Here is an 11,901-nt window from a genome sequence, read left to right as displayed (position 1 = left end):
TTTAGATACATATGGTTTGCCATTTAGATACAGGTTCCCACTAATGAGATAAAAATTTCACAACAATAATTTATCTAAATAGTGTGCTGTAACCTTGTAAACTGCACATTTATACAGAATCCGGATTTGGAGTTTTCAAAGAAACTTTTCAACTTTGAAAACAGGAAAATATTATTTAGTCAACTGAGGAAAAAAGATCAATCCAAAACATTGCATAAAGCCTCCAAACATATTTGATTACACATAACTGCCGCTCATAAATTGACTTGCAAGGAAAATTATGTGATAAACAACAAAAAATTAAGTAATCAACTAAACAAATAAAGCTTTTTTTCTTCTTTTTTTTTGAGCAATTAAGATTGCTTATTGATTTCACTTTACCAAGGCTTGACATTTCCCATTCTATTGTCTTTGTGATTGGGTAGCAAGTGGCATCATCCTTTACTTTATGTTGCAAATGAACCTTAAGTACGGCAACAGGGTTCAATCTAGGTTTTTATTTTTAAGTCTGCAGTTAGTGAAAAAAGAAACTTAAACTTAATTTTTGCAGTAATGAACCATTATTGTGATTTTTCTTTTTAAAAAAATAATAAATAGATTAAAATCCTCACATCAAAAGAGCATTTTTACCCATCACAATTTTAATATGAACTCCCTTTTGGCTGATAAGATTTGGAGATGGAGGGGGACGCATCTTTCTGGTGGAAGGAGAAAGATTGAATATCACACTGCTTTGATGCAATAGTTGATGGCCGATCAGTGTGAGTGGAAGTGGCTTTTTGAAATTGATTTTTAAATACATAAAAGAAGACCAAATGTAAAAACAGACTTAAATCTCAAACACAGAATTTAAAGGGAAAAGAGGTTTATTTGGGAGCCCTGATTGATTTTTAACCACCATTAATTGAAAATTTGCAAACTACATGGCAAAAGGTAGTTGACAATACAGGTAATTACATCATTAATTCAAAATAAGAACTTGTCAAAATTTATTTGTTTAAAAAAACTGTGTTACTAAGAAGCAAAATGTATTTTTATAGAATTTCTTGAAGTAACAAATAGTGTGCAGTATGAACAACAACACAGCAGGTCCATAAACATCTGAACATAGAACTTTTACCTTAAAACAAAGTGTAGAAACATAATAATATCAACAATAAACACATTTTGATTTGCTAACAAGGCATTTTTTGTAATATGAAAGATAAACAATAGCTGACTTTTTGTGATACTATTAATATAAAAAAGGGTTACTAATTTCAGTATGTTTTAAAACATGACAATTGAGTTAATATTCATGACACATCAAGCATCAAATAATGTTTTAAATAAATATTATCACCCAACTATGATTCAAAAACAATGTCCAATTATATTAAACATTTCACACAAAATGGTCAGTAAAATTATGCACATAAAATCCAGCAAAAAGTTCGTATAATTAAAAAATATATTAAACTTTGGAAATAAAAATTTCTTCAGCAACAAATACCTTGAGCATTATGCAATACAAAACAAAAACACCGATACACAATGATTGAAAATACTTCAATATCTACAGTGCGGATTGATGTCATGAAGCTGATGAATTTCGTTCTTCTAAAGATTTCCTACTAAAGTTTTATTATATTCAATACTAATGAGAATTTTCTCTTTCATCCATTACTATATTACTGATTTTCAGATGAAATATATGATTGAATTTTAATAATCCTATACTAAAGTCTTGATTAACTAGGGGAAGCTTTAGGGTATTCAAGAGGTATTGCTCTGGGCCTAGAAGCTTCTAATATTTGTTTCTTTGTTTCCTCTATGGTCTGCCAACTGGCTTTGTGTTCATGCTGTTTTACAGCATTTTGTACCTCAGTCATGATCATTTCTTTTGTCAACAGGCCAGTATCTGAAGCGTATGCAGCAAACTGAAATAAAAAAGGAAGGCATGAATGATAAGCTAATTTTATCTATGTATATATAGATACATACATACAGGGGCGTGCACAGACATTTAGAGGTCCGTCCCAAATGACTTTTCTGGGGCCCCCTCCATATTGTTTATTCCTACGTCAGTACATATTTATGTCACCTCTTATTATAAAAATATTGGGCCCACTTCAGGCACGAGCCTGGGCCAACAAATGTCCCTTCCCCTCTCCTGTGCATACTCCTGCATACATACAGGAGCATGCACAGAAATTTTGGGGTCGGTCACAAGTAACTTTTCCGGGTCCCCTCCATATTGTTTACCCCTGTATTTCACGACTAGTTTTTAAAATATTGTGCCCCCTCCAGGCTTGGGCCCGGGACAACAGGTGTCCCTTCTCCGCTCCTGTGCATGCCCCTGCATACATACATTGAAAGACATAAATAAACAATAAAACATTAGGGAAATGTACCAAAATTAAAATAACTGGACCACAATTAAAAGGGAGAGAAATAAAACTGTGCTCATCAGCCAAGGATAAATCTCAAACACATTAAAACCAAATGTCTACTGTCCCAATAGAAGGCAAAAACAAGTACAGTGAGAGATACTTTCAAAGCTTTTACAAACATATTTGACAAATTAAAATATATAATACCATGGTTTGTACACAAAAGTGGATTGTTTTTCAAGGAATGTTCAAAGATTTTTCAAGCATAATATGGGCATTTTCGAGGACTATGGTCCATTTAGAGAGAGCTGATAGTGGAAGTAAAACCAACGCGACACTTGGCGACACTGCTGTGTGCTTGGCACTGGGTTGATTGAAAACAGCGGCAATCAGATAAGCAAAATGTCAAAGCGAGTTTTTACCCTTTTTTCCCCACATTCTGCTGGAAAAGTTAAAAGCAAAGCCTGTCAAATGCTGTCAGTTTTCAACAACTAAAGTCAATATAAATTTTTCTATATAAAGCATTTCAATCAATAAGAAACATTAAGTCAAATTAACGTTTGTTTTAGGAATGTACTTCAGTGATAAAAATTTACAAAAACATAAGTATTAATGACAATCATTGGGAAAAACACAGCCACCACACTCAAACACACCAAAACAAAATAGCATTAAAGAAAAATAAATAAAGAAGGAGGGAAAAGAACAAAATTCCTCCAAAGAGGGCTTTTTTTATCATTCTTCTCTCTCTCTCGTAAAAAAAAACATAGCAAATTTATTATTTTCTTTTCTTTGCAAGATTTTTTAGATCATGCATCATTAGTTTCAATCAAAAATTGTCCTTTTAAAATGACTCTTTATGTTTAATTAGATACTGTCTGCTTTGGAAAAAAAAATTAATTTATGTATAGAATACATTCGAAACATTTTTTCAAGAATTGCTTACTTGAAAAAATATTAACTTATTTTGATTATTATTATCACATTTTATCTATTTATTTATTTATTTTCAAGATATTCTAAGGCATGCGCTTAGCATATCTACTTTACTTCAATTAAAAACTATTGTTCTAAATATTCCATTGTCTTGACAATGAGAATTTGAACATTAGATTTTGTTTGTTGATAAATATTGTTTGTAAATGCATACTTTTCAGATTTCCAATTGTGTTAAAATTCTGCATACTCTGTATTCTGCAGTTTGTAATTTTAAATACCAATCTCAAAGAAATATCCTTGTTAAGACAACTATCCTCAATTATTACTATTATTTTATTTACTTTCCTTTTTGCTCAAAAGAAAGTAGTTTGTCGGTAACAGTCTTTCACACAAACAACCTAGATCCCCGGTCACTTACTCATGACGTCAAGGGTGAAAACAAGGGAATGGCAAAGGGGGCGATAGCCCCCTCATTGAGCCGAGATGCAGGAACTCTCCTTCGCCACATTTTCGATACTTAAGTAACAAAAACATAATTTTGGACGATCTTCAACAATATTGCGAAAAAAAGGATGCTCTCCCTCTTGGAATTCTTTCAGAATATTGTAATTATAAAAGCGCATCTGTACTGCCGTGCTAAGCACAGATGTGGTATCTGCAGTAGAGCTCAAAATGAGAAATTGACGATTAAAGTTTTACAACTCATTTCTTTGATTTATGACTTAATTAAATGCTCAACTTGCGGTAGTTGTTTCGTAAATAAATTATCTAAAAACTGTAAGTGAGTATTTTTGTAAAAATCTTAATTCAAAATTAATAAATGTAGTTACGATAAATTTTCTTTTCAAAAACTTTTCATATACTAAGCTATTTTCACCGTAAGTGACAATTACTACGCATTTTTAGGGGTATCTGCGCAGATACGATAAAAATAGCTTATTAAAACGTGCTGAAAGTATCATTAAATAATACTGAAAACATCTGCTTTCTTTAGACTTGGCTGTTTCGTTTTATTTTGTTAATACAAATCTAACAGAATCTACCTTCTGAAGGATACCATTTTCAAAACTCCGCAGGGTTAAAACTGTAATCTATAACAATTTATGTTTTTTATATTCAAAGAATGTGTTTTTTATAATGTTTTATTTTCTAGATTCATTTTTACATAGCATGAAGATAATTTTGAGAGCAGACGATACTTAAATAAAAATATAATTGGACGTAGAATGAAATGCTTTTTTTTTTTCATGAAAGACTTAGATAAGAATATTTTAAATGCATTTAATTTTTAAGAATTTTCTTTTTAAATAAAAATTGGAATAGAGAAAGTCGAACATTAACTTGAACATTCATCCAAAGTAGTATTAGCTTTTATTTTTGACCTGTATCAACTATTCAACGGTAAACTAATTTTAATATTCTGTGTTACAATAAACTGCTACATTATTAAATATGCTGCTTTACTAAGGTATAAAACTCGTATCTACAAATTACTAAGGAAAAAAGTGGTAACTGTGCAGATACCACTTTAAAGGCTTAGTATTTGTCACTTACGTTCAGATTGCCTTAGCAAACTCCGCAAACTGTGCAGTTACGACTTTTTTCTTAAAGCTTTTTTTAATATTTCGTGTTCACAAATCGCTAAAAAACTTGACATGCAGGTAAATTAATTGACTAACGACCACCTGGTGACAATAACTCAATTTTGATAAAATGTGCAGATACCACATCTGTGCTTAGCACGGCAGTGTAGCACATCGCTTAACACCTTCGTGATAGAGATCGGAACTTTTTACAAGAAGTTTTCCGAAAATACAAGAACTCAATTTTAGATAAATTTTAGATGAGGCTAAGGGGCTCTGCCCTGGAAAGTTCTTTAATTTGAAGTCCAAAAAAAAAAAAAGAAAATAATTATAGGACACCTTTGATGACGTTAAGTTAAGGTATGGGTTCATTACACTCCTCCAAAATTTTTCACAAAGGAAGTTCCAAAAACAGCAAAAATATGTATTTTTTTAAGACGATCTTCCATGCTGTTAAGGGGCAGAGGTTTAGGAATTAATAAAAGGGTAAGTATTTGAAATCACTCGCCCCCTCCTTGAATACTTTCTGGATCTGTCCTTGCATGACGTATGGCAACCAATAAGACTGAATAAAAAAATTCTGGTGCAGAAAAATCAAGAAAATTACAGAGGTTCTGAAAATATCTTCCTCTCTTTCTTTTATTACTGAGATTTAAAAAAATACATATTGATAAAAACATTAATTTTCAGTGGCCTAACCACTGACTTAAGGTAGAAATTGAGTCAAAATGAAATGAACTTTAACTGTTAATGTTATTATTATATGCATTTGATAAATGAGACTTTTATTCTTCTTCTTGTGTTTTATTTTATTTATGTATTTTTTTTCTTTTTTTTTGTCTTGTGTTTGGGGGGGAAAAAAAACAAAGGAAGAAACCTGAATTCAAAGTGCTTTTGTTCTTATTCAAAAGAGCTGCAAAAGATTTCATTTTGTTATAAGTTTAAACCCAAGACTTAACTTTCAACAAAATTCTCAAACATAGGGGAATTGTACTTACTTGCCATGCAGATGCAAGTTTAACTATTTCTCTTCCAGACAAACCTTCAGTCATTGTTGCTATGTCAGAGCAAGTTTTTATGTAATCAAACTGCTCAACTTTAAATCTCCTACAAAATATTTAAACATTGAAAGAAACAGATGCAAACACAATTAAACAAAAGGTAAGCAAAATAGAAATAAAAATTAGCTTTAGCTCAATACCTTAGGTATGCTACTACAATACTACTTCCTTTGTACATTCTTTAGAATTTGAAGTGCAGTATGTTTCATCTATATTTTGGATTATTTACAGTAGATAGAATAGTTGCCTGAGTTTTTTGTATATTATGATAAAAATTTCAATATCGCAATTTTACATTTGTCTGAATTTATTTTACACATATATAGAAAAAAAACTTACATCCAGGAATAAAAGCCCTATCAACTCTTAGTTTTTGATGCACTGCATGCAACATTTTCCAGCAGTGGAAAGATGACAGTAAAAAATTATATTTTTTAGATTGTCATATTTGGCTTTTTATTTAAATTAATGCAAATAGGTTTCAAACCACTTCCTTTAAAAGAAAAGTCTACTTTCTAAATTTATGATGGTATAAGTAATCCAAATTGAGCTCTTCTGACTCAAGAAAAATTCAGCAACCATGAGATATCTTTACTAATAATAAAGCTCAAAGTCTCTCTTTCTGGATGTCTGTGACGCGCATAGTACCCAGACCGTTTGTCCGATTTTAATGAAATTTAGCACAAAGTTAGTTTGTGGCATGGAAGTGTGCACCTCAAAGCGATTTTTTCAAAAATTCGATTTTGTTCTTTTTCTATTTCAATTTTAAAAACGCTTTCTGGAGCAAAATTATCATAAGATAGACAAGTAAGTTACAAAATTATCATGACGTGGAATGTGAGAGCGAATGAACATAGCCAATTGGTGAGAAATTCGTCATCCATTATTTGTAAATATACAGGCGAACCGAATGACTTTTTAATTTTCAACTGCGGGCAAAGCCATGTGGGTACCACTAGTACCCAATAAAAAGGGATATCATTTGTAAATTAAAATAAAAAACTTAATAAATGTTACTGAAACACAATAAATGTTATTTTTCAATGTTGATAGAGCAAAATTAGAATGTTATTAAAATACTTGATTTTTTTTTTTTTTTTTGAGAAAGCAACATCAGATTTTGTAACTTCTTCGAAAACATTAAATGATATTTTAGTTACTCAAAAAACCAAAATTTAAAATAATACAATCTTAGTTGCTTTATATTTAATATATATATTTATCTTTCTATCTTTTATAAAGCTTTTACTACGAATGTTAAAAGGTGAATTATTAATTTAAAAACAAACTGACAAGCAAGTCTACATTTAACAACCTCTACAAAGGATTGCATAGGAAGGTCTTCTGATTAAAAAGGATTTTATTAGAACTTTAAAATTCAAATTCACACCCTATGTTTATAGAAAGACAAAATTACCTTTTTCCTTCAGTAGCTGGGATAAGAACAAACTTTTCAAAATACATGTAAATCATGCGTCCTCTCTCTGCTGAGCCAGGTAATCTAAATTCAACAACTTCATCCATTCTGTCATTCATAGCCCAGTCCAGTTGTTCAGGGGTGTTGCTGGCAAGGACTAGCATGAACCTAAAACACGCCTAAGTATTTTTATTGAGGTAACCCCTTAGCATACTAGTTAAAAATCACTTGAAGTTACGACAACGTAACAACAATATACACCTCTTGATATACAGTGGCGTACAGGAGATGTAATTTATTCCACCCCCTACTGTAGACTGATATCTCTGAGATATCATTTGCTTCAAGTACCATTGCAGACGGACATCTCTGGGATCTCATTCATTTCTCGGGTCATTACAACCTCTTGGATGTCTCCAAGACGTCATTGTACGTCAAGTGGTTAATATGATTTAATTAATTAGTGTTAATCCAAGGCAGAAATACAGAATATTTGAACACATATTAAGCATCACTGATACACATGATTTTTAATGTTGTCTATTTTATTAGAGAAGATTTTTAGGACTGTTGTACATCTATTGCAAGAAAACTGCTTACACAACCAACCATAACTTGCACAAACTCAAAAAAATATGAATTAAATAATTTTACAAAAAGAAAGCTAAAGAAATTCTATTTAGCTAAGTTGTTTTTCTTTTTTTTTTTGCAAGTGAGGTACTCTTTTGGGTGTTCATTATTAAAAATTAAAGTGAATAAGAATCTTGAGAGCGGTAGAACATGTAAAACTAGGCAAAAAAGTATATATATATATATATGAAACTTTTTTGACCTTCCAATCAGAAATATCATTATCTTGTAATCAGAATTCATAATGTTGACTGAATTTTTACCAGACACATTTTAGATCATACTTTTCTTAGTTGGTCTCTCTTTTTTCATAAGTTGCAGCAGATTTTTCAATTATGAGATTATATCTCGTAAGCGGGGGTGTTTGTGTGCTGATGATGAAAAAATACCTGAAAAATGTTATGAAAAAAAAATTGGGGTGTCTAGGGGGGGGGGGCAAAAGTTTTTAAAATGAAGGCCTCTAATAAAAAACATCTTATAAATTTATAAATTGATAGGTATTGTTGACATAAGGCTTTATGTTCGAATGTTTTATTAAGATTTAAAATATGGTGTATATGTTTAAAATAATAATGAGTTATAAAGTTACATATGAGCTAGTATTTTACTAATTATACCCTAAAAAATATTTAAAACATATCATTGACAAAATGATAAGCAAAGCATACACATTGTTTAAGCTTTTTATCAATACGATTCTTTTTTAAAATGTAAACTGATAATGCTATGTATGTATTAAAAAGCTTAAAATAATTGAAACAATTAGATAAATTAGTCAGCAATTTCCAGCATTAACCCTTTTCACTCTCAAAAAGTGGGAAATTTCATTTAAAAATTTTTAATTTTATGGTTTTTTTTTTCTTTTTTTTGCCTTAACAACATGTAGTAAGCATCAAAATTGAGAAAAATCAGGTCCTCACAGCAAACGCATTAGATAATACGATTTTTACGTAGAAAATTGTAAAGATTCGAAAATTATAAAGATATTACAATTTTTTAAATGAAATCAACAAAGGTTTAAAGATGGAAAATAAAAGACTTTTATGCAAAATTGTTTTAGATTTACGACTTTTGATACTCATAAAGAACACAAAATTTCGCTTGAAAATTTTTAATACATGATCTTAAGTGTTGAAAATATAAATTTTATTCATTTGCTTCTTAAAAAAGTGAAGTAAGCATCAAAAATAAGAAAAATTAGATTTTCATAATAAATGCAAAGAGATTGCATTTTTTCAAAGTAAGGCATCACTAATACAAAAACAGCAAATACAAGAATTTACTAAAGTAAAAAAATTTTGAACTGCATTTTAACAGGTCTACACGATCAATGTCAGAAATAATTAAAGTCAAAAATATATTATATCCAAAAGTTTGGACTAAGGAAAGAAAAATGTTAGAAGTGGGAAGAGAAAAGCTCAATAAACAATACTGGATTTCTCGTAATTAACACATCAAAAAATTTGTGTGAACAACTGGAACACAATCATTTTAGTGTGAACAACAACATTGTATTTCTAATCATTGAGCTGGAGCTTTTGAAAAGGGACCAATTATAGTTGAAACTAAAATTAATATCTCAGCATAATAGCTGTGTTAATCTTTTATGAACATTAATGAATCACGTGTTTTTTGTTCACAATTTGTCTTAAGTTTTCATTAAGAATGCTGTGATTTGCATTATTGTTCCCTAACTTTTTCTGCTGCCAGATTCTGCTCATTATTTGCCTTACAAAATTTTCATACTATAAATGTTGCCAGCTCTAAAACTTTTGGCAAGAAAGGAGTTTTAATGGCTTGTTTATTCTTTTATTTATAGTGTTAGCTACTGAATATCAAGTTCAGATCTTCTTGTGATTATTTTGAATCCCTGATAAATAGCATAGTTTCTTCAAAAAATAAATTGACAAAAATTGGATTACAATAGCACATTTCAAGAATTAAAAAGTATATAAACTTTAAAGCAATGCATAAACATCTTTTTATACCTATCAGATTGATCTCCCGTTCTATATAAAAATGCATTTAAAGCTGCTCGAACATTTTCCCCAATTGCTTCCTAAAATAAAACAAAAAATAAAATAAAATAAAATAAGGGAAATACATTGCGTTACAAAATTCTAGAATGTATCAAGCCACACATATACAAATATAAACCTATATTTTCCAAAATGTAAAAAATTCACTAAAAAAAACAGAACTTGGTAACAGTGCAGAACATTTTAAAAGACATTATTTTGTAACAATTAAACTAATTCTTTAAACAATAAAATTAATTAATTAAAAGGGTACTAGCTGTGATTATACTACAATAGCATCATTGTAAAAATAATTTCAAAAATTGATAAATTATAAAACTTGATTTATCATAAGACACACTCTGCTTCTTATCTATATATATATATATATAAATGAATGTTTGTCTGTATGTCATCCATGAACTCAAAAACTACCCGGCAGATTTGGCTGAAACTTTCACCGTTTGTTATTTTTGGTACTGGGAATGTTTCTAGACCAGTTCGAAAAAAATCCGATTGATAGCTCCTTTTTTATTCCAATTTAAGTCACAATCCATTGGATAAGTACGAATAAAATTATCGGCTGCAGAAATTGATAAGAATCTCTCTTTATCTCATTGATAAGAAGTTAGCTGTTGCCATTTTTCTTTAGTTTGAACAATTAAATTCTTTCTTTATTGTTTTATGGCTTTTCATGCAACGGGGGGATTTAAAACTTTTTCTATTTGATATTTTTAGCGATTGATTGATCTTGCAAACTGCGTGAGTACACAATTTGAGTATAGTCACGGCTTCACCTGATACCTGGACCGATTATTATGAAAATTGCTATATATATGTATTTTTCCACGGAGAAGGTGCGTAATATGCTCATTGCAGCCACTTGCCACCAGGTGGCACTGCAGAGTAGCAACTTCTGCCCTGTTCAACCAACTGTCATGAAAATCAGTATAATGATGTATTTTTTTGTTGGCGTAGCAACGCGTGTCGGGTACAGCTAGTTTACATATAATAAGTACTTCTCTTATGCGTCTAAATAAATCTTTCGAAGTCCACTAACAATTTCTTGGAATATAGGACAATTTAGAATAGGGGTACAGGGTTACGGCACCAGTCACAGACATGTTTAAGACATTGCTCTCAGGTTAACTCAATTTTTTGAGCCTTTTAATGTATTTAGAGTTTTGAAACTATTTCTCTCTCATGCAACTACATCTCGTCTAACATTTGACTGCTTATGGATCCTCTACATTAAATATTTCTATTTTTATTTGCCCAATTTTGAAAAAAGGGTCGACCCCCAGTAACAGATACTGACAATTATAATGATACCAAGCAACAGATATGACGAGGAAAGGATGAGGTAGTGGACAGAATTCTCCCTTTCTCTTCAAAATGTGCAAAAGTTCTTTATTTTTAGATCTAAAACCTTATAAAATTCAAATGAACATGAAACACTGGCCGACCTTGTGGCGGCTCTTCATACCTTCTACCACTGCCTTGTAAATACCAACTGGCTCATATAATTCACTCTGATAACTCTAGATGGCTACACCCTACTCATGGGCAACAGCAACATCAGTTTTCCTCTCAAAAAGGCTTATTTAAATCCTGACTGTCTGTTACTGGACCCTTGTCTGTTACTGGTGATCTTACCCTATTCACAACATGAGAGATATATCACTTCTGGACATAAATGATTTAATAGTTGGCGACATCCTACAATCCTAATCTTAGCAATTGCCACTACTTTTGATCAAAGTTTCATGAAAATCACTTATATGCATCACTACATATTATTTTATCTTTTTAACTTACTTTTAAATGAAAAAAAAAAAACATGAATCAAGATTAAAACTTCCCCAAACTTAACAAAACAAA

The 11,901-nt window shown here is 30.6% G+C and overlaps 1 protein-coding gene across 1 annotated transcript in view; it reads right to left on the bottom strand.

Annotated features, from left to right (window-relative positions):
- Window positions 1–227: 227 nt before the first annotated feature.
- Window positions 228–11,901, bottom strand: part of LOC129227416 (ATPase family AAA domain-containing protein 3-like) — a 37,867-nt gene continuing 26,193 nt past the window's right edge. Inside the window, exons 11-14 of the mRNA XM_054861970.1 lie at window positions 9,991–10,061; window positions 7,373–7,540; window positions 5,893–6,001; window positions 228–1,919 (exon numbers count right to left, since the gene is read on the bottom strand). Coding sequence (XP_054717945.1) covers window positions 1,731–1,919; window positions 5,893–6,001; window positions 7,373–7,540; window positions 9,991–10,061 — 537 coding nt within the window. The 3' untranslated portion in view covers window positions 228–1,730. The remainder of the gene's footprint in view (window positions 1,920–5,892; window positions 6,002–7,372; window positions 7,541–9,990; window positions 10,062–11,901) is intronic.

The sequence above is a fragment of the Uloborus diversus genome, chromosome 8, assembly GCF_026930045.1.
Source record: "Uloborus diversus isolate 005 chromosome 8, Udiv.v.3.1, whole genome shotgun sequence".
In the NCBI taxonomy this organism is placed as follows: domain Eukaryota; kingdom Metazoa; phylum Arthropoda; class Arachnida; order Araneae; family Uloboridae; genus Uloborus; species Uloborus diversus.
The sequence above is the reverse complement of the archived record's forward strand: the minus strand, read 5'-3'. Positions and strand labels throughout refer to the sequence as shown.